Raw genomic sequence first — 23771 nt, 5'->3', positions numbered from 1 at the left:
TTCAAACACCGGCTCCAACTTAGAAGTTGGAGATGAGATTGTGATTAGCAAAATCACTTTTCTTTATTGATAAAGCAATAAAACACTCAAGTATGTGAAATGTCCACTATTTCTATGTACAGATATGAATGGGAATGGGACCTCTATAACAGATCTAGAAAAACCACCAAAAGAATGGTTCTTCCAACCTCCCTTCATTAACTAGCCAGTGTTTTCCTGGGTAAACTTTGTAACCCTGGATATTTTTCTGTACCACTTTTTTTTTTTAGGTTTTTGCAAGGCAAATGGGATTAAGTGGCTTGCCCAAGGCCACACAACTAGGTAAGTGGCTGATTTCAGGATTTAAACCCAGGTACTCCTGACTCCAAGGCTGGTGCTTTATCCACTGCACCACCTAGCCGCCCCTCTGTACCACTTTTTAAAAGTTTTATTTATTTAAGGCAATGGGATTAAGAGTGACTTGCCCAAGGTCACACAGCTAGGCAATTATTAAGTATCTCAGGTCACATTTGAATTCAGATCCTTCTGACTCCAGGGCCAGTGCTCCTGGGTATTTTTAAGATTCATTTATTGAGAAGTAACATGATATATTGAATAAAAGGCTGGAAGTTATAAGTTCAGTCCTGACCGACAATTATCTTGTTAAATAAAAATGGCAAATCACTTAACCTCTAAGAGCTTCAAGCAAATTTGCTAAGATTTCAGTATAGAGAAAAGAATGCCAAGGAGTTATTACAGAAACAAATTCATTAGTCTTTGCTATGCTGATTTTTAAATTTTTTTATTTTTAAAACTATAAATATTTTATTTTATTTATTTTCCAACTACATACAACAGTAGCTTCTACAAATCATTTTTTACAAGGTTTTGAATTTTACAATTTCCCTCCATCCCTGCAAGAAAAGGTAATCATTGATAGTCTTTACATTTGTTTCCATATTATGTTGATTTTTGAAAAAAGAAAACTAGAAAAAACAACATCTATTAGAAAAATAAATTTTGGCTTAATGCTCAGAAGTCTATAGGCAAAGTTATTTACAAACTACTTCAAGTTCAGTTGATTGGTTTAAAGTACCAAATACCAAAAATTACCTTTTTGAGAATAATCTGACCACATAAAGATTGTTTTCACCTAAAATAAGAGAAAGCACAGGTTTCAAGGCAGAAGGATATGGTGTTAAATTCTGGTTGTGCCAATTATTAGCTGTCTGATTCTAAACAAACCAATGTCTTATAATAAAATGGAGTTGGTTAGTATTTCCAATATCCTTCTCAAAGGGTTATAAAGTTAATGCTCAATGAAAAGGTACTTAATTTATACTACTGAAGCACTATATAGGGGCGGCTAGGTGGTGCAGTGGATAAAGCACCAGCCCTGGAGTCAGGAGTACCTGGTGTCAGACATTTAATAATGACCTAGCTGTGTGGCCTTGGGCAAGCCACTTAACCTCATTTGCCTTGGAAAAAAACCTAAATATATATATATATAAAGTTGAAGCACTATATAAATGTGTATTATAGGAAGACTCCTAAAAATATTTTTATTAATGAAAGATTTTGAGTTTTACAAATTTACTCCTATTCTTGCTTTCTTCCCCCCAGCCTGCACAGAAGGCAGTTTGTTAGATTTTACATTGTTTCCATGGTATGCATTGATCTAAGTTGAGTGTGATGGGAGAGAAATCATATCCTTAAGGAAGAAAAGTAAACTATAAGAGACAGCAAAACTACATAATAAGATACTGGCTTTTTTCCCCCCCTAGATTGAAAGTAATAGTCTTTGTTCAAACTTCACAATTCTTTCTCTGGTATTCTCCATTGCAGATAGCCCAATTGTCCCTGATTGTTGCCCTGATGGAATGAGCAAGTCCATCAAGGATGATGATCACCTCCCTGTTGCTGTTTGAGTGTACAATGTTTTTCATGTTCTGCTCATCTCACTCAGCATCAGTTCATGCAAATTCTTCCATGCTTCCCTGAATTCCCAGCCCTCCTGTTTTCTTTTTTTTTGGGGGGGGTGTTAATATGACTTAATTTGTACATTACTAAAATATTCTTATTTAAGAGTAAACATAATACCCCCCTCCTCCACAAAAATATAGAACCTCATGAGAAATAAAGTAAAAGAAAGAGGAAAAAATGCATTTCAGTCTGTGTTCTGATACCATCAGCTCTGTCTTGGGTGGATCACATCTTTTTTTTTTTGTAAGGCAAAAGGGGTTAAGTGGCTTGCCTAAGGCCACACAGCTAGGTCATTATTAAGTGTCTGAGACCGGAATGGATCACATTCTTTAACATAAGTCCATCACAGAAATTACTTCCAGATTTTTCCACAGTTGCTGTTGCTGATTGTAATTCCCTCCATCCATTCCTCCACACTACCATATATTATATTTTCTCTCTCCTTTCATGCTGTCTCTCTTCTAAAATGTGCGTAGGGTGGCTGAGTGGCGCAGCAGACAGAGCACCGGCCCTCAGGCCAAAAAGTCCCAAGCCCACATACCACTCCAGAGACCCAGCAACCACCCAGCCTGGTGGTCTCAGACAAGTCACTCAATCTTGCAAAAAATAAAAAAGAAAATGTGTTTTATCTAACTACTCTCTCCTATGATCTACCATACTTTTTACTCTAGATGTCTATACCTGAGTGTATATGCTGTTTCCTCTCTGAGCCATTTCTGATGAGAATGAAGGTTCCCTCATTCCCCCTTCTCCTTACCCCGTTTTTCATATCATTGCAGAAAAAAAATTTTTTATATGAAATATCTCAGCCTATTCCACCTCTCCTTCCTCTTACTCCCAGTACATTTCCTTTTTAGCCACTGACTCCATTTTTACAATATATTGTATCTTCAAATTCAGCTCTCTCCTGTGCTTCATCTACAAAAGCTCCTTCTGCTCTATTAAATGAGAAGGTTCATATGAGTATTATCAGTTTCATTTTTCTATTTCTGGAATACATGCAGTTCATCATCATTAAGTCCCTCATAATTTACCTTTCTTCACTCTATGCTTCACCTAGGGTCCTGTACTTGAAGGTCAAACTTTCCCTTCATCTCTGGTAGTTTCATCAGGAACATTTGAAATTCCCGTTTCAATTGGATGTCTATCTTTTCTCCTGGAAGAGGATGTTCAGTTTTGCTGGGTAGTTGATTCTTGGTAGCATTCCAAGCTCTTTTGCCTTCTGGAATATTATATTCCAAGCCCTACAAGCCCTTAATGTAGTTGCTGCTAAGTCCTGTGAGATCCTGACTGCAGCTCCATGATATTTTAATTGTATCCTTCTGACTGCTTATAATATTTCTCTTTGACTTGGGAGTTCTGGAACTTGGCTATAATATTTCCAGGGTTTTTTTTTTGTTTGTTTGTTAGGTTTTTGCAAGGCAAATGGGGTTAAGTGGCTTGCCCAAGGCCACTCAGCTAGGTAATTATTAAGTGTATGAGGTCAAATTTGAACTCAGGTACTACTGACTCCAGGGTAGGTGCTTTATCCACTGCGCCACCTAGCTGCCCTCCAGGGTTTTTTTCTTGGATCTCTTTCCAGGGGAGATTAGAGGATTCTCTCAATTTCAATTTTGCCCTCTGCTTCTAGGATATCAGGGCAATTTTCCTGTAGGAATTCTTTAATTCTTTCCTAATCATGACTTTCAGGTACCCCAATAATTTTTAAATTATCTTTCCTGAATCTGTTTTCCAAATCAGTTGTTTTTTTTCAATGAGATGTTTCACATTTTCTTCTAATTTTTCATTGTTTTGGTGTTGAAGTATTTGTGTTTTGATTTCTCATAAAGTAATCATCTTCTTTTAGCTCCATTGTATACCTGAAGGATTTGTTTTCCTCAGAGTTTTCTTATCTCTTTTTCCATCTGGTCAATTCTGCTTTTTAAAGCAGTCTTCTCCTCAATAACTTTTTAACTGTTTTATCCATTTGACCTAAACTGGTTTTAAACATGTTATTTTCTTTAGCATTTTTTGGATCTCCCTGACGAAGCTGCTGACTCCAGTTTCATGGTTTTCCTGAATCTCTCTCATTTCTTTACCCAATTTTTCTTCTATCTCCCTTACTTGATTTTCAAAGTCTTTTTTTGAGCTCTGTCATAGCCTGAGTCCAACTTCCATTTTTCTTGGAGTCTTTAGATGCAGAAGCTTGTACTTCCTCATCTTCAGATTGAGTATTTTGATCCTTGGGATGATAGACAAAGTATTTGTCAATGGTCAAGTTCCTTTTTTTTGTTTCCTGCTTACTCATTTCCCCAGCCTGTACTTGGTTTTGGAGCACTTCCTGAGCTTTTGAGTTTTAGTAGGATACCCCTACAAGAACCTCAGTGTGTGAGGCTGCTTGCCTGGTCTGTGAATGACCACAAGAGTAGCTCTCTGCCACGGGGCTGAGGCAGGAAGATCCCTGTTCTATGGGGGGGCCTAGAATGAGATCATGAGTCAGAGCCCCAGAGTCCTGTTCCAGGGACAGACCTCAGAAGTCTCCCTCCACTCCCTTACTTTTGGTGGGCTGAGCACTCAGGGCACAGCTGCTTGGAGCTTCCTGCTTGCTGGCTCCATGGAGCGTCTGCTTCTGTTTCCTGAATCTGGGCTGCCAGCCACAGGCTGAGTATGCTGATGCTGTGACTACGCTCAGGACCTGGGCTTCTCCCTTGTCTGGCAGAGGTCTCCATGCTGATCTTCCAAGTTGGGTTTGGTTCTCTCTGGGAGGCAGGTTAGTAAACTGCTTCTGTTTCTAGGAGCCATGGCTCCCAGGCACCCTGGGGCTGTTCCTGGGAGGCTGAAGTTTCTTCACTCTGACAGGGTGACCCCTCTAACCCCATGAAACAGAATTTTCCCCACTATTTTCCAGGTTACCTTCGGTTGGAGAATTGCCTCAATGGATCTTTCTGTGGGTTCTGTCTCTTGAAAATTTAGATAGAGTCATAATTTTAAGATTTTTGAAATATTTTGGAGAAAGCACTTAGGAGACGCTCTTCTCCTGTGGCCATCTTGGCTCCACCCCCTTGACCCTTAAGAAATATTAAGGAAAGCTCCAAGTAGCTAAAAGCTTGGAACTAACATTTCATGCATGATAAACTTTCTCCCTAGGAATCAGATTAGCGATTAGTAAAAGCTATGAGGATACTGGGGATAACAAAGCACTGTATAAAGCCTGTAGATCACTTGTTTTCTTTTAATTGTTATACCCTAGTACTTTGAAAAAGAGAGGTATTTAGTATATATTTACTGAATTGAAATAATTCTTGCAATTAGAAAAATCTGGGTCCCATGTTCATTATGCCTATGAATTCTTTTTGAGCAGGTAGCCATTTGATGGGGTAGGAGAAGATTTTTTTTTTGCTTCAGTATCTTTCTCTAAAGAAAAACCCCAGTCCTCTCTATTCCCAAAGTCATTGTAAAAGGTTAGAGTTTTTTTTTGCCTGCTCATTTTATTTTTAATTTTTATCAACTTGTTTTTATATTTATCTCTAGTCTTACTACAATGTAAGGTCATGTTCCAATGAGTATCACTTATCTTAACGCACATTTAACTGTAAATTCTGATAAAAATAGAATGCCATGAACTTATCCATATACATGAAAACAAAACTACTCTTACTCTCCCAAACCAAAGAGTGAATTACTTTGTAATCAAGGATATTTGTACCAGAAGCATCCTTGGAGACTTCCAATTCCAATTCTTTCATTTTCAAAAGTCCTAAATCTGTGAAGTTGCTGTAAATTAATGGAACCATTAGGACTAGAACACTCAAGTTTCTTGAAATTATTAACATTGCCCTTTGAAAACAAGTCAGCAGGGGATTCTGGGAAGATGTGTGGAGTATATCAGAAAATTCCAAGTTCTTCAAATTTCCACTACAAATAAGTCAAAAGAGCACTTAAGGGTGACTGTAGAGCAGCAAAAATAAGCAAGAGTTGGGGCAGAACAGTGCTGTCCTTGGACAACAGGAGAAGATCTGTAAAAGATTCCTCAACTGAGGTTTTGTTTAAATACCTCCAGGCTAGCTTCCTGAAACAGCAAGAGGTGAGCTCTAGGACAAAATGGGAGGAAGAGGGGGAGTCTCTACTGAGGGCAGGCTCAACTGTGCTGCAGAAATGCAATTCTGGGTAAGAAAGAGAAGCATGCACCTGGAGATTACAGAGAGGTAGCACAGACATGGGATCACTGCTGGCTGTGCATATTAGCGGGAGAGAGATGAGTTCTCAAGTCTTGTTTCCAGGGCAGTGGGGAGGAGCTGAAGATTATGGCCACTGAAGATTATCATTTCCAGCATAGTGTGAGAGGGGTACCAGGGGGAGTGTAGAGACTAGACCTAGGACACAGCTCCTGAGGCCAGAGATACTATCCTCCACATCCTAAGACTAGAGGATAAATATAAAAACAAGTTGCTTAAAACTAAAAAACTAAATAAATAAATAAAAATGAGCAGGCCAAAAAAAACCAAACAAACCCTCTAACCATATACAGTTAGTTTGGGAATAGAGAGGACTAGGTTTTACCTTTAGAGGAAGATAGTGAAGCAAAAAAAAAAAATCTTCTTCCCCAAAGAGTAAGATCAAATGGCTACCTGTTCAAAAAGAATTCATAGGGCGGCTAGGTGGTGCAGTGGATAAAGCACTGGCCCTGGAGTCAGGAACACCTGGGTTCAAATCCAGTCTCAAACACTTAATAATTTCCTAGCTGTGTGGCCTTGGGCAAGCCACTTAACCCCATTTGCCTTGCAAAAAATAAAAACAAACAAAAAACCCAAGTAAGACAGATTGAGGAAAAAAGAAAACAAACAAACCGAACAACCCTTAAAAAAGAACAATTCAAGAAAAACAAGATTATGGAAAGAAAGTTAACTAAACTAGAAAAGGAGATCCAGAATCTTAAGGAAGACAATGGCTCCTTGAAAATTAGAACTTGAAGTTATTAAAGACCAAAAAATAATAAAACAAAATATAAAGAAGAAAAAATAGAAAAAAAAAAACAATCTGGAGAAGAGAATACATAAAAATTATAAAAAAGCCACAATAAAAAAAAAAAAAGAATCTTGAAATAAAGTAAACTGTCCCAAAGATTAGAACAAGAGGGGGAAGTAGAAATAGAAAAAATTCACCAATGACCACCTGAAAGGGATTGTACCAGTAAAAATGACAGGACTATCATAGCTAAATTCCCAAACCCTCAAGTTAAGGAGAAACATTAAGATATCTTCTATGTATCTTTGTCTTCTTTCTCTGATCAGAAGAACTCCTTAAGAAGAGGGATTATTTTTGCCTTTTTTTGTATCCCCAGGTATAGCATAATCTTGGTATACAGTAACAACTTCATAATGCTTTCTGACTAGCTCCACTATTTTATTACTTTACCAAGTTACTTACTCTATCCCTCACAACATAGACCTTTTTTCCTGTGCCCCTTTAATATACTTATCACACAATATCTTGTATAACCAAGGTTCATAAGCTGTGTTCCCCAAGGAGACTGGAAATTCTACAAAGACTGAGTCCTTTAATTCCTCTAAGCTGTCCATATCTCCCTCAGTCCCTATTAGTACAGTGGTTTCCACATGGCATCTCACCTTTAGAAGTCTGTTTCTTTATCTCCAAAAGGTTATTAAAGGAAAGGTTTGGATTAATGATTCTGAAGGTCCTTTCAATCACTCACATAGGTCTGTTATCAAACCCATTGGAAATTCCCTCCAACTTTGTGGTTCCCAACCCACCAGGACCTGCTCATCCATTCCACATGTGACCCACGAGGTCAACACAGGGAGTTCACTTGAGGTGCTAGAGGCAATTTTTGACTTTCCTAACATTTGAGGAAACTACTCAAAGAACTTGGCCACACTTGGTATCTTTCATCTTTGCCACATAATTTCCTTTCATAAAATTCTTCCAATTCTTTTCTCTTGGGAGATTTTCATTTGTTATATATTGTCACTCCCTTCAAGTCCCATAGGGCTTGCCACTGTTTTATGTGGGACAGTTTTCATTCACTGGAACCTATTGTATTTTGTCTTGCTTCCCTATAGACCCTGCAATAAAGTGCTAATATTAAAAGATGGGTTTTGCTTTAATGGAGAGCTTGGGATCAGTAAAAGTGTTTGTAATTTATCAAAAGCAACTGAAAAGCAATGCCTTTGAACAAGTGCGTCAGGAAAGAATTTGTTTTAACCTAAATAAAGATATATCCAGGAATAGCACCAGACACTAAATAGCAGTACAACCTGGGCAAGTCACTGAACTCTGTTTGTCTCAGTTTCTTCATCTTAAAACTATTTTTGAAAAGGAAACAGCAAACCAGTCCTGTATACTTCCCAAGAAAACCCCAAATGGGGTCACAAAGAATCAAACATGACTGAAAGCAACCAAAACAACAAAGACATGAAGCAACAAGAACAAAACCTCTAAGTTTCTTGTTCCTACAACTTTCCCTAGCCAAATGGACCAATTTATTTATTTTTTTTGCTTTTGCAAGGCAATGGAATTAAGTGATTTAACCAAGCTCAAACAGCTAGGTAATTATTAAGTGTCTGAGGCTGGATTTGAACTTGGGTTCTTTTGCCTCTAGGGCTCTGCTCTATCCACTGTGCCACCTAGCTGCTTCTCATAATTTCTTACATTAAACTGAGACAGGGGTGGCAAGGTGGCACAGTGGATAGAGCACTGGCCCTGGAGTCAGGAGTCCCTGGGTTCAAATCCAGTCTCAGACACTTAATAGTTACCTAGCTGTGTGGTCTTGGGCAAGTCACTTAACCCCATTTGCCTTGCAAAAACCTAAAAAACAAACAAAAACTGAGAAAGAATGCTGAATTCTTGGGGGAAGATAGGTCTTTGAAAGGAAGATAGTATAATTATGTATAATTCAGCCCCCATATAAAAGGCTATTTGGAGAAGTTAGATGCAACTGAGTTTCTGTAACCTAAATGAATATTATACAGCCTTTTGATTTGGGAGGGTACCCAAAGAAATCAATTAATTGGGGCTGAGGGCAAAGGAGAAAGTAGGAATAAAGAGTAGGTTCTACCCAGCATTAAGGAAAGGTCAACTAATGGAAACAAACTATAGACCATATTATGTTTGAGAAACACTGCCTTCAACCTCTTTACTAAGTTTCGTTTTACGATATCCTTTTAAAGATATTTACTCATATATTAAAGATTATTCATTAGATATAGATTTTATACTTTTATGAAATTCATGGGTAAATAGAAAATTATATTCTTTTAATGGTTTTTCCTCCAGTTGAGTAACTCTAACTGGTTTCTACCCCTGAGTCTTAATTCACAACTAACAGCTAGGTATAGCTAAACTCAAAGTTCTAAGATCACCAGCTCACTTTTAGATGGCTTGGGGATGTTTCCTTGCATTTCAAAAGGAGTATTGGATCCCTTTTCTTTATGATCATGTAAGCTCTAATGTGAAAAGCAAAATTCCCAAGTGCAAAAAAGATGTTAAGCAAGAACTTAAAAAAAAAATAGTAATAGTCAATATTAACACAGTTCTTTAAGGTTTGTAAATATCTTATTTTAAATTCACAACAACCCTGGGAGATAGATACTTTTATAAACCCCATTTTAAAGATGAGGCAAATGTCAAGTACAAAGAGCTTAAGAGATTTACTTAAAGTCATATTTCTAGTTTAGTGTCTCAGGTTTTCATCACTCTATGTCCAGAACTCTATATATTCTTTGGCAACTACCTGCCAATTAGACTGTCTAACCAAGAGAATAAATTAAACCTTTAACACAAAAGCGCATGTATACAAACATCATACCCTGCACAAATCAAACAAGTACAAAAAGAACCAAATAACAGAGAAGGAAGAGTTAAAGCATATTTTTGTATCAAAAACTAAATGGCTAATATATTACATTTATAAAATAAAGCACTCAAGAAAGCTTAGTTTCTGAGATTGAACTTGAAATAGTTAATAAAACTATTCAAAGTCCAACCCTAGCATAAAGTCCAAAGTCAAAAAGCAAGATGAAAGAATAAAATAATAATAAAAAAAGAATGCTATTATGGTGATAGGGGAAGCTCAAGATAGGAAACACAAGAACATCCACAAATAAAATTTAGTTTAGACAAGAATTCCTAGGAAAATTAAACCAAATTTTCTTTTTTTTTTAGATTTTTTTTTAAAATGAGATAGAGGGAGAAAATGAGAAAAGAAATATGATATAAGGAAGAATGTCATGAAGAGACTAGACTAGACTTGTTCTTGGAATAAGAAGGTATAAAATTTTACTAAAGAAAATAACTCCTTGAAAATTAGAATAGGACAAATGGAAGCTAATGACTCACTCTATAAAACTTCAAGAAAGAATAAAATAAAGTTCACCAAACGGAAAAAAAAACCAGAAGAAAATATGAAGTATTTCACAGGAAAAACATCAAACTAGGAAAACAAATCAAGGAGAGATAATTTAAGAACTAGTGAATTATTTAAGACATTAAAAAAATAAAAGATGTAATTTTTCTAGAAATCACTGAAGGAAACTGCCAAGATCTCTTAGGAAAAGTAGAAATTTAAAGAACACATCAGTAACCCTTCCCCTGCCAACAATAATAGCCCAAATCCTGAGCTCTCATCAAAGCAAAGCATTTTGGCAATTAACCAGAACAATTCAAGTATCAAGTAGCCAGGGTTAAGATAATACAAGATTATCCATTACAAGGAGTAGAAAGCTTGGAACAGAGTTCCAAAAGACAAAAAAATCTAGCCTTAAAATCAAGAATAACATACCCGACAAAACTGAATTTAATCCCCAGAGAAAAAAATAGAGACCTAAGCATTAATAAAATGAAGAATTTGCAAGCATTCCTGATGAAAATACAAGAACTGAGTAGAAAATTCAACATACAATAAGAGTCAATGGACAAAAAGTCTTTGAGCAACTGATATCTATTGATGAATTCACAATTAGACTATAAAGAATAGGGAAAAGGAACATATTGAGAGAAAGGATGAATGGAGGAAATAATTTCACATAAATAGGGTGTGCAAGAAGAATTTATATGATAAAGAAGAGGTAGGAGGGGGAGCAGACAACACTTGAACTTCAGTTTCATGTGAACTGGTAAAAGGAGGGAAGAATATACTCACACATACCCAGTTGGGTACAGAAATACATTGTATACAATGGTAATCTCAAGGGAAAGTTAAGAGAAAGAGGGAGGAGGGGTGAGGAGTAGTAAAAAAAAGAGGATAGATTAAAGGAGACAAATGTAAAACAGACTCTTAAAAAAATTTTTTTTTTTAAATTTAAGGCAATGGGGTTAAGTGACTTGCTCAAGGTCACACAGATACTAAGCATCTGAAGCTGGATATGAATTCAGGTACTCCTGACTCCAGGGCTGGTGCTCTATCCAACTGAGCCACCTAGCTGCCCTCTAAAAGCAGAAAAAAGGAGAAGGAAAATATAAAAGAACAGGATGGAGTGAAACAAATAGCAAGGATAATTGAACATGAAACATGAGACTAACCCAATGAATTAGAAAACCAAATCCAACAATATGTTATATTCAAGAAACATCACTGAAGGATGTATACAATTAAATTAAGAGATTGGAGTATAACCATATTATGCTTCAGATCAGAAGTGTACAACCTTTGAGCATCAGTCCTACAAAAACCCCTCAAGGGTTGCATATAAAGCATTACCCATTCATGAATTCAAGAGCACAACAACAACAAAAAATGAGACTTGGCCCTGCTACAATGGGTCTATGAGGTCTAGGCAAACCATAGGTTGGACACACCTGCAAATGTGAAAGGGACCCCTCAATTATAGTCTGTATAGAGAAAATATAATTTCAAATTTCACTTTAAACATAGCTAATAATATGTAGGGGGTCAATTTAAGTAAGTTTTAAAAAGCATTATTTGAGAATTAAGGGGGAAATTTACTAATGGTTGGTTGGTTCTTGTCCTTAGTTATTGAAGACACCAAAATGACATCACTATGTTTGACACAAATTACAGTGTGCCCAACTGGTTGATCAGACCTGTATGAGCTCAGAATGCTCTATACCACAGGGTGTGCACAAATAGTCCATGTGAACCCCTGGGGTGGGTTCTCTAAACTTACTTATGTCATGTTTCCTTTGAGCTGCTTTCATTCTGCCTTCCTCATAGAGTGCAGCACCCTCATTGATGAGGGTACACCATGCTGGGCAGTCCCGTGCCAGTGTCTCCCAGGCTATATAATCAATCCTAAAGTTCTTCAATGAGACCTTCAGGGTGTCTCAATATCGCTTCTTCAGACCTCCTTGTGAGCATTTGCTCTGTGTGAGTTCTACATAAAATAGATTTTTGGCAAGCACACTTCTGACATTCTAGTCTACTAATAATTCTGAAATGACTAGGGGCTTGGAAAAGCAAGTATGGGGATCACTACCCTAAAGTGAGTTTCTCAAATGACCACAATGAAGCAAATTGAATAAAATCCAATCAAGATTAATTTCCAAATTTTTTTCTCCCGTTTTGTAAACAAGGAGAGTGGAAAACAAGACAGATTATAGAAACTTTCTTTAATCAGATTACTATTCTTAGGGGTGGTTAGGTGGTGCAGTGGATAGAGCACTGGCCCTGGAGTCAGGAATACCTGAGTTCAAATCTGACCTCAAACACTAAAACAACAACAACAAAAAAGAGATTACTATTCCCACCACATTTAATTTTAAGTTTATTTACTCCCATTTACAAGCCATTCCAAATTCAACATCTTTCATCTGGTGAAAGAAATAGTTAACTAATAACTTTTTGTGGTCCAATATAGAATTTTTCATGATTTTGGTGAGCTTGGGATTTATATGTCAATTAAGGGAAACTGATGAAGTCTTTTCCCAATTAACTGTCAATTTTTAATCTCAATTCAAGAGTACTGAAATATTTATGGTAACAAAGTTGGTTCTCATGAACAGAAAAAAGTTTCTTGGATACCTATAACATATTGCAATCATGATACAATGAATAAAAATCCTGATAAGAACTTTGTCTCTATATATCTCAACAGAGCATAAAGGAATTATGAAAAATATTCTTTGAAATGATATGCTAGGGGCAGCTAGGTGGCACAGTGGATAGAGCACAGGCTCTGGAGTCAGGAGTACCTGAATTCAAATCTGTGTGTCCTCGGGCAAGCCACTTAACCCCACTGCCTTGCAAAAAAAAGAAAAAGAAATAATATGCTAATATTTTATCACTCTAGAAACTAGAGATATTCTAAAGGATTAATCATGTAGTCTTGAGCATTTAAATGCTATTTAGGTTTAAAGAATTTTTTTGAGCTAATTCTTGGGTAAGGCATTGCTTCCAACACTCAGTAGTTCTTTGCAATAATATAAAAGGCAAAATCTTAATGGTGTGAAAAGAAGGTATCTGCTCCAGTGGCATTTATATTTTTCTTTTCCTTAGGTCTTCCACAAGCTTATTTTCTCTTTCAGCAGCTATTTTGCTGGCTTATATGTCACCCTTCCTCATCTCCTCAGATCCTCCATTTTAAATATAAGAACTACAAAACTCTGTCAGAGTTAAGAGATGTCATTAAAAAAAAACCTGATGTTTCACAGACTTGAAATGTTTTGTGTGTGTGTGTGTGTGTGTGTGTGTGTGTGTGTGTGTGTGTGTGTATGAAATGATTTTTGCAAACTTCTTTTAGGTAGAATCCCCAAAACTTGACTACAGGGAGAATGCTTAGTGGATTCTTGATGCACCTTAAATATATAAAGCTGCTCATTTACCTTACTAATAAGTGAGTTTATCATGGTTTTCAATGTATGTTAGCTGATAGGAAATGATGAATATCTTCTCAGTATCATATTGTAATTTTTGGCGCTGTCATTCTGAATGACTAGAAACTAAGTAGTTGATATCAAAGCAAAATTTTCAGTAATCATAATTGAGTATATTATTTGATATTCTCTGACATTACTTTTTTTTTCTTTTAAGGTTTTTGCAAGGCAAATGAGATTAAGTGGCTTGCCCAAGGCCACACAGCTAGGTAATTATTAAGTGTCTGAGACTGGATTGGAACCCAGGACTCCTGACTCCAAGACTGGTGCTTTATCCACTATGCCAGCTAACCGCCCTTGATCCCCATTTTTGAGGAATTTGGCAGACAAGAGAATTGTGCTTCACAAACAGACTGCCAAACCCAATAGTTTGAACAATATCTTTTTTACATCTCACAAACTAATCATGATGATACTTCAAAAACATCAGGCACTTGATAGTGTCACTGGTTTTTGACATCTTTTGTTCAGGTGTACGTCTTGATGCTATAGAGATGCATCTGGTCCCTATATTCTATAAAAGATAGGGAAGACAAAAAACTGTGTAGACTGATTCCAAAAATCAATGCCAAAAACAAAAAAATCCAACAAAATTCAACTCTAAAACAACACTAAAAAAAATGTACCTGAATGACCAAAAATACAACGCCAAAAAGGATGGTGAAAAGATGTGTAAAATAACTTTAAGGCATCAATGAAAATCAAATAAGGCAATCCCAAGAATTTAAGTTTCACAGAAGAAGAGGAAAAAATATAAAAAACTACAAGGGGGAAAAAACTGAAATAAATAAATAGTTACTAGGAATGTTAATGAGTGTCTATAAATATTCTCAGCACACTAAAGAACAACAATCCATAAGATCAAAGAAAAGAACTATTGGGGATAGAGGGAATAATTGGGCTAGGATGACAATTGTCAGATAATCTATAGTGGAAATTTTTATTAGATACAGGTAGGATGACTAGATGGTATCTGATGTATGTTCCAAATAAAATTCTGATTTTATGACGAAAACTTCCAAGATTCAAATATAAACTTGGGAGTCAATATATCTTTTGGAGAAAAGTTTAATTAAAAAAAATTGATTCCAGTGAGATGTGATCACAATGCTCTTTGGGAAGTTGATTAAAAACTTTTTTCCCTCCATTTAGAATATTGCAAAATCATTTCTGGAAAAGAATTTCCTTCTTTAATATCTGAATTTACTGCCTATTGTCTTGGGTTAGATTTACACCAGAGGAATTATAGTTAAATCAAGTGATATTGTGCTTTAGTTCAGAGGTACACAACCTTTTAGCTCTTCTGGACCTCAGTACCTACCCCCCCCCAAGGGCTGCATTCAGAATTCTCTTCAAAGTGTGCTATTTTGTTCTTGCTCATCTTCACCACAGAATAATGCATCAAAATTTTCCTGGCAATGCTTATGATTTATAAACAAAGCTTCACCATATGTTCCTTTGAGGTTTGGGGGGGGGGTGAGATGGGGTTAGGTGGATAATACTGAAACTGATAGATCCAGGCTCATCTTCAAACATTTTTCACATTTCATAATGACAAATTAACTTAGAGCATTAAGGAAAACGAACAAATCAAGTATTTAGAATTTGGTCTTTTCCCCCTACTTATTAATTTCTCTCCTCACATACAATGTTATTTGGTCCAAATCCAAATCTTCCAGAAGAGCAAAGGAAACTGTCAAGAAAACTTGGAAAAGTAATAGCTCTGGGTATACTCACACATGGGGATAAGCTGAAGCATATATATTATAAAAGAAAATTCTGAAAATCACCTGGCAGAATAAGACACCAGACACTGAGGTCCTTTCTCAAGTTGAACTCCCCAGCATTCCCACATTACTACAAAGAGCAATTATGATGGGCTTGGCTGTGTTGTTTAAATACCAAGGGCCACAATTTTATGAAGAACTCACATATGAGGGAAGCGCTCCCAGGAGTGTCAGAAGAAATGATACTGGGACATTAGAGGGTCTCTCTCTTAAAAACTCTGAAATTGATTGTGCATCATAGGAGACACTAGCACAGGACCATCTAACATAGTGTGTTCTTAGCAGTGAAGGTGCTGTGCTCTAGGAGCAAGGTAGAATGGAAGGAGTTTTAAAGAAAAGATGCACTAGTTTAGTGAGCCCACCCCAGCTGTTCACATGGACTATTTGTGCCTGGGCTGGGGTAGAGCATTCCAAGTTCATACTGGTCTGATCAACCACAGTTGGACTGTAACTCATCTCTAACACTGTGTTTTGATTTTGGTCTTATTTAATAACAAAGGACAAAGACCCATGAAGCCTGAAATTCATGAAGCTCCTAGAATTCATGTTTGCCACATCTTAAATAAGAAAAAAGGACTGTCAAAATATTTTGATATATTGATGTTATGAAAGAGTAAGAAAATGAGAATTCTGAGTATGGAAAAATGATTTATTCATGAAACTTTTATAATGAAAAGATATGGGCAGACCAAGAAACCCCAAAATGTCAATGTAGAAGACTTAATCCCAGTGGTTAAGTCAGCCTCACTTCCTCCACAAATAGTTTCAAAAAAGAGAAGATTCACATATTAAATATTTCAATGAAATAATGCTATGTTACTTTCAATTTCCATTTTACATAGATTATTGACGTCAAAATGAAATATTTTTTCATTTAACAGATCTCTAATGAAATGTAAACTTCTGAAATTGCTGATATAACCTACACAAATAAAATACCTCATGGTTTTCTGTATATGACTAAGGGTTTTTTCCTTGGGGTGGGATGTAAAAAGTGGAAATGGAATGGGAAAATAATGCAGTACATATAAAGTAAAATATTTTGAAAATATAATATAGAAGCTTTACATATTGTTAAAATCACCTTAAAAATTTATAAAAGTGTATTCATTTAAAAAATATACCCAAGGAGGTGGCTAGGTGGTGCAGTGGATAGAGCACCGGCCCTGGAATCAGGAGTATCTGAGTTCAAATCCGACCTCAGACACTTAATAATTACCTAGCTGTGTGGCCTTGGGCAAGCCACTTAACCCTATCTGCCTTGCAAAAAACTAAAAAACAAAAAAAAATACCCAAGTAAAAACACTTAAATGAGATAATTATTAAAATCACACACAAAATTTATAAAGGAGAATCTCTACGGTACTCTTTTAAATTATAGCTACTGTTGTGCAGGCTGTATCTACTAAAAGATGATGAACAACTCAGTGAAGAAGAAAATATGGGGAGGGGAAAAATGCACTAAATTACAGGCAAAAATGTTAATTCAAAATCAAGGTAAAATGAACCTAAACAAAATTCAAACTATAAAAGTTGATGAGTAGATGTGACTTAAATGTTCAAAGAAGTTTTCAGGGATCTACCAATTTTCCAAGGGAAGTAGATTGGTACTGAAGGGGTAAACTACTTAAAACAAAATCACACAAATTGAAAACTTTAATCCTGTATACTAAGTTAAAAATTAACCTATTTTTAAAAGAGGGTTAAGCAAGGGAACAGAGGATTATATTCTTCTTTAGATATATACAACATCGAGTAAAGAATTGCTTTTGTTTTCTGTACTGAAGAAACATTTTACAGATCCATTATATAAAGAGTTTACACTTTAACCCAAAGTAAATTTGTCAGAAGAAAAGAATTAAATTCTAAAGTGTGCTATAGTAAAAGAAGACTGCACATAAGGTCAGAGGACCTGGTCACTAGCTCACATGGATTCACTAGGTACATTTCACATTTTTAAAACACATATCTCTCATCTATAAATAAAAAGAATTAAATTCACCAGGTATTGTAAAGATTAAAGGAGAGAATCATGTCTTCCATTTTATAAAGCATTAGCTACTACTATTATTGAAAAAGACAACCCAATGTTAGGTACCTGGCGGTCAAGGTCAACATAAGCATCATTTCCAAGAGAAACTGGAGATTCCTTGCTCATCAGCTGAAATGGAGATGACAATGATTTCACTTGTGAGGAATAACATTAAGAAAACAAAAATAATTTAAAAATATTCTATACACCATTTTATGTGCTATATTAAAAGTGCAAGCAACTGACCACTATAATAATTAAGAATAGAATATAAATAAAACAAAGAGAAACCTTTTACTACTTGTTTGTCTTGTGAAATGTTTTTCACAACAGGTCCACATATATGACTTAAATATAGACCCAGTCTAAAATACAAAAACTGGATTCCAATATAACCTCAGTCACAATAATCCAACACAATTTATTTCTTTTTTAAAAAAATTATTTATTCAGCATTTTATTTTTCTCCAATTACATGTAAAAACAATTTTTAGTCAACAGTTTAACCGAGAAATTCAGTAAGAATTTCAATAAATTCAGTTATGCTATCCATTTAGGAACCAAAAGAAAAGGAAATACAATATAACAGCCAAATTTAAATGGCAAAAATTGTAATTTTTTTAAAAGAAATAGAGCCATAATCTCTGAAATAAAAACGAGAGCTAGGTATAAACATAATTTCAAGATTATCTAAGAAGCAAAATTACCTTTTTAGATACTTCCATTGCTTCCTTTCTCTTCAAATTATTTTGTACTTACTTCCTTAGTTTACATGCTGCATGCAGTAAAATTTAAGCAGCCTGAAGGCAGGGACTATGTCATTTGTCTTGGAATCCTAAAAGCCTAACCTAATGCCTTTCCTATAAGATGCTTACTGAATTGGAATAATTAAAAATATTCTGTAATAATGGGGTAACTGAATTCAATTATTTCATTTCCATTTCTATTATTTAGAATATTGCACATCCTTTAGAATTTCTACATTTAATTCTAGTTAATATAAAATAAGCTTTAGTCAGAAAAATGTAGAAAGGGGGTCAGTACATACCTCTTGAATAGCTGTCATGACAACATGTTGAACTGACTCTTCCATCACCATAATGGCCTGGATGTACTCTGAAAAGAAGAACGCTCTGGAATGTCACTGTTCAAATTAAAAACTCTGAAGAGACTGAAGGCATTAATACCTTTATGCATCTGTTGACAAGCATTTTTCCCCCCTCTGGGTTCTTTGATAATTCTCAAGTACAAAACACTTGGAAAATGGGATGGGTATGAAGGACCAAACCACATTTAGACTATAGAATAATTTCTTCTTTTTCTCACCGCATAAGGTCAGTCTATGGGAATTGACTTTCAATAACATTTAAATAAGAGTTGGGTTTTTGTGGCAATGTGAAAAAGTGCTTATAACAGGGTTGGTTAGACTATCAATCTCCTCAAAAAAAAAAAGATTGTTTTATATTTGTTTATGTTGTATTATTAAAAATGAGGTCTATATGCACATGTATGAAAAGTATTTGGTTCCAAACAATTATTTTTCATTTCTTTTAACACCCCCCCCCCCCCCATTTTAAAACAGGGTCATTTAAATGATGGAAATAAAAGAGTTGATAGCATATAGCCAGTGGCCTCCAGGGGGCAGGCATTTCATAGAACCGGACTTGAAACCAGTATACTCACTATATCAATAGACATCTTTAAGACTGCTTATTGCAAAAACAGTGGGCCTAATTTCATACATTTTGAGTTTAATATGACAGTATTGTTGTTGGCAAGGCTGAAATGACAATAAGAACTAATTTTCAAAGTTGTTTTTCCCCCCACAATTCTTTTAAGAAAGAAGACAATTTAAACTCAAGGCCTGCTTTAATGTCATTTAGACAATATGCTAATGGCTATTACTATAGATAATGGTTTGGTAGTTTAGAGGCTTTAACTGAAAGGAATGAGTTTAAATTGAGGAAAATAAGTTCATAGTTTGTTATAACAATCTCCTATTAAGGACTTAGGTAAACAGTTGGATAAAATGACTAATGCAGTTATAAAATCACTTCAAATGGGTGAAATTCCAATCAGTGTGGGCCATTACAAGCGGGAGTGTAACTTTGCAAAAACCTCAATTATAAACAATAACAAATCCAACTATCATTCTTTTGATATTATATAGCCAGTGGCCTCTAGGAGGCAGGTATTACATAGAACTGAACTTGAAACCAGTATGCTCAATATTTCCAAATTAAAACAGATTTGTCAATTTCAAGATTACTATTAGCAGTGTATTTTGGTGGCATTTTTCGGTTAGATTTATTTCTGGTTTAGTAAAATGTTTTCTTATGAAAGCATTCTGATAAAAACATGACATCCAATCAGATGAATATAAGCACAAGCCAGATATTAGTACAACAATTTACAGACAACAGACACACAGCCCTGTTTATCATGAGTTGACCGAATTCTACCATGTCCTTAAATTTTGAGTTCAATACTTCTAAGAAGCAGCTTCTCATCATTGTTCAAACATAGCAATATTCAAAGATATCAAATTCCAAGTCTAATATTAGTAAACTTAGTAAGAAGAATGCTCCAGAGACCTAAAAACAGAAGTAGCAATGATAGTGACAATGTACTAGAAGAGGGAATGATACTATCCTGGAGGAGAGGAGAAAATAACATTTGAATCTGGAGGGTAGAGAGTTAGTAAGGGGTGAGAGGGGAAGCGTTAGTTAACAAGCGGTGTTGCCACGTCAAGGCCCTTCCCCGAGAACACCGTAAAATGCTAAATGAAAAAATGACCATGAGTATTACATTATCATATTTTATTTTACAAACTTTGTAAATCCAGTGCCTCATTGGGGGATGCCTCATTGTAGCATGAGAATGATCCTGTGTTCTTAGAGGTTTTCCCTGAAAAGTAAAAGCTCTAGCATAGAAGTATTTTTGAGGATGTTTCCCCACTTTCCCCCAAACTAATTTCCAAGGACCAACCTAGCTAAATATGGAGAGGTTAATTGTCATTAGGCTCAAACACTTGGTGATAATTCCTTTGGCCAACGAAAAGTCATGAAACAAAAATAAAACGTCCCTAGTTCAATGTAGGCTTCCTTCTTAAGTGATGGTAGTAGTAGCAGAAAAGGGGCAGAAGTTAAAAAATTCAGTTTTTAGATTGTTTATACTTATTATTATACTTAGATTGTTTATAAACTTATTGTTTATACTCTAGATGTAAGACTCTGCTCATTTGGTGACCATATTTGCATACTATTGAAGAACTAGACACCCTTGCCATAAATGAAAACAAAAAGATAAAAGAAGTTGCAACTAAAAGGATAGATGGCTCCCAAGTTGGAATTATTTGAAGACGCAAATAAAGAATTTGGCAGAAATGGTTTTATGATCAAAAGAAAAAACATTTCATGGAACATCTGATCATCTTGAATTGAAATGATCATGATAAGTATCTAAAAAAAGAACACTATGAAAATAACTGGGTTATGTGCCAAGAGCTGCGAAAGTAGAAAAGGAAGCAGAGAGATTCTATGAAAAATTTTGAAAAATTTCCAAATTTGATCAATACCAACTTTAACACTTGTCAACTTCAAGGGAAGAATGGGTAGAGAGCATAAAGAAAATACATTGGAAAAGATGGACAAATTTTTTTAAGAGAGATCAATGGTTTTTAAGAATATACTTTCTTGAGAATAGAGTCAGAAGATGCTGGACACAACAAGCAACAATTAATATTCACTTTAAAATTAAAGTGATTTATGTTCTAATAGACAATGACTGATTACTTATGGAGAATCATTCTCAATATCTGTCTATGTAAATAATCAGACTACTACCTTGTTTGAACAAAAGAGAAAAATAAATATAAAACTTAGATAGAAATATTAAGGTGAAGAGATTATGCAGAACTAAGAAAACATCAACCTGACCTGGTATAGAAAAAAAAATGAGAAATGAAAATAAAACCAGACTGAAATACAAATACCATTTTTTAAATTTAAATGCTCTAACCAAATCACACAAGAGACCAAAAAACCTAAAAATGAAGGGCAAGAATCAGTTTATAATATAATCTCCTATATAAAATTTTGCAGAGAAAGATGGTAAAGGATTAGGGGCAGTGTCATCTCATGTAGCAGTAAGCTAGAATGGCAAGAACAATATAAGTTTAGGGAAAACTGATCAATGGACTATTACTCACTGTCTGGAAGGTGACTGGGTCATGTATTGGGATTCCTACATACACATACCTCAATATCCTCAGGATGATTTTACTTGGTTGGACACATGGTCAAGTTTTCTAAATTAGTGTAAGTTTGGACCTATCTAAATGAAGTCAATGAAAAATGTCTTCCCACAAATTCTCCCCTCTTCTGAACTTCTATAATACTGGAAAAGGTACCACAATCCTCCAGTCACCTAAACTCACAACTTTGGTATCATTGGTTTCTTACTCAAACTCACCCTGCATATCCAATGAGTTGCTAAATCTTGTTTCTATTTTTGCAACACCTTTTGCAAGCACTTCTTTCCCTCTACCTACCTAGATTTCACTGCTAAGTCTGGACCAATGCAATAAATTTCAGGTTGGTCTTTGTCTTGGGTTTCTCTCCTGTACACCCTCCCCTCAGTTGTCAAAATGAATTCTTCAAGTTTGTCTATGACACCCATGACTCAATAAATGCCAGTGATTCTTGATTATCTTTAGGATCAACTTTTATTTGACTTTTAGTCTTTTGGCTTCCTTCAAGACTCACAAATCTCACCTACTGTAGGAAGTCATTCCTGGTTCTCCTGAATACTAGTCCTTTTTCCTTGACATCAACCACCTCTCAATTACATACCAGCAGTATGTTAGATGGATGTCCTGTTCAGAAATTGAGAATAAAACTACACAAGATGGCCAGGCAGGGCTTGAATGTGACCTGCATCATTGGAGGAAGCACCTACATTGACACAATCATAGATTTACTAAAAATCAGTAAAGTCCTGTAAGCATTTTATTCCAGAAAACTTTTTTTAAGTAAAATTTTTAAAGTAAAGTTTTGTGTTCTTCCAGTCACTTCTGTGACTGTCATTCCTATCACTCTTTTCCTTCTAATGTGCTATGATCTGAGGTACCAGATGATCACGATTATCAGATATGTTTAAACTAAGAATTAATAAACTCAGAATGAAAGCCCAAATATATTTTCCTAAAGAAAATACTGAGCATTCTGAAAGCTCAAATTTTAGTAGTCTAGGGAACTTTTCTTTATTAAAAACATTAACCCTGTAAGGTGAGGGGGAGTTAGTGAGTGAGTCTTACTCTTATCACAAGTGGCTCGGAGAGGAATAACATACACACTCAATTGAGTATAGAAATCTATCTTACCCTAAAGGAAAATAGGAAAGGAAAAGGATGGGAGAAAGGGGATGGAGGATGGGGAAGGGGAAGGGGAAGGGGGGGTGTAGGTGACAGAAGAGAGGGAAGATCATGGGAGAGGGTAGTCAGATGCAACACATTTTTGAGGAGGAACAGGGTGAAAGGAATTGAATAAATGGGGGTGGGGAACAAGAGGATGGAGGAAAATATAGCTAGCAATAGCAACTGTGGTAAAAAAAAATATTGAGGCAATTTCTCTGATGTACTTATGATAAAGAATGCTATCCATCCCAAAGATTGATAGTGCCTGAATATAGACTGAAGCACGCTCCCCCCCCCCCATTTTATTTTTCTTGAGGTTTCTCTTTCTTGGTGTGTGTGAGTTGGGGGAGATTATATTTACTTTTACAATATGACTACTGTAGTAATAATGTTTTACATGGTTATACATTTTTAACCTACACCAAATAATGCTTTCTCAACGGGGGGGATGCAGTGGGAGGAAGGGAGTATGGAACTTAAGGTTTTTGAAGTAAATGTCGAAACTTGCTTTGGTATGTAGCTGGGAGGAAAAAAAAATTAACCGTAATATTTGACTTTTATTACTTAGAAAGCAAATATTACAACTCTGCAAACCATCAAAGGAATTAAGAAGATCTCATTCATCAAGGCTGTCTCAGTCTTCTAATTACAAATACTATATAACCTTTCTTAGCTTGAAGAACTTTTAGAGAACCAATTTTCAATGATAGAATCACTTGCCTGTAGTGACACTGAGGCTAGTAAGAGG

The 23771-nt window shown here is 35.6% G+C and overlaps 1 protein-coding gene across 2 annotated transcripts in view; it reads right to left on the bottom strand.

The window, feature by feature from the left end:
- The window catches only part of HOOK3 (hook microtubule tethering protein 3), a 111116-nt gene that overhangs the window by 51245 nt on the left and 36100 nt on the right, over positions 1-23771 (bottom strand). For both annotated transcript variants that reach the window (XM_074209056.1, XM_074209057.1), the window contains exons 6-7: positions 18656-18723; positions 17674-17736 (exon numbers count right to left, since the gene is read on the bottom strand). In XM_074209056.1, the coding sequence (XP_074065157.1) occupies positions 17674-17736; positions 18656-18723 (131 nt within the window). The remainder of the gene's footprint in view (positions 1-17673; positions 17737-18655; positions 18724-23771) is intronic.

The sequence above is a fragment of the Macrotis lagotis genome, chromosome 1 (assembly GCF_037893015.1).
Source record: "Macrotis lagotis isolate mMagLag1 chromosome 1, bilby.v1.9.chrom.fasta, whole genome shotgun sequence".
In the NCBI taxonomy this organism is placed as follows: Eukaryota; Metazoa; Chordata; class Mammalia; order Peramelemorphia; family Peramelidae; genus Macrotis; species Macrotis lagotis.
Note: the sequence above shows the minus strand (reverse complement) of the source record. Positions and strands in the feature narration are given on the sequence as shown.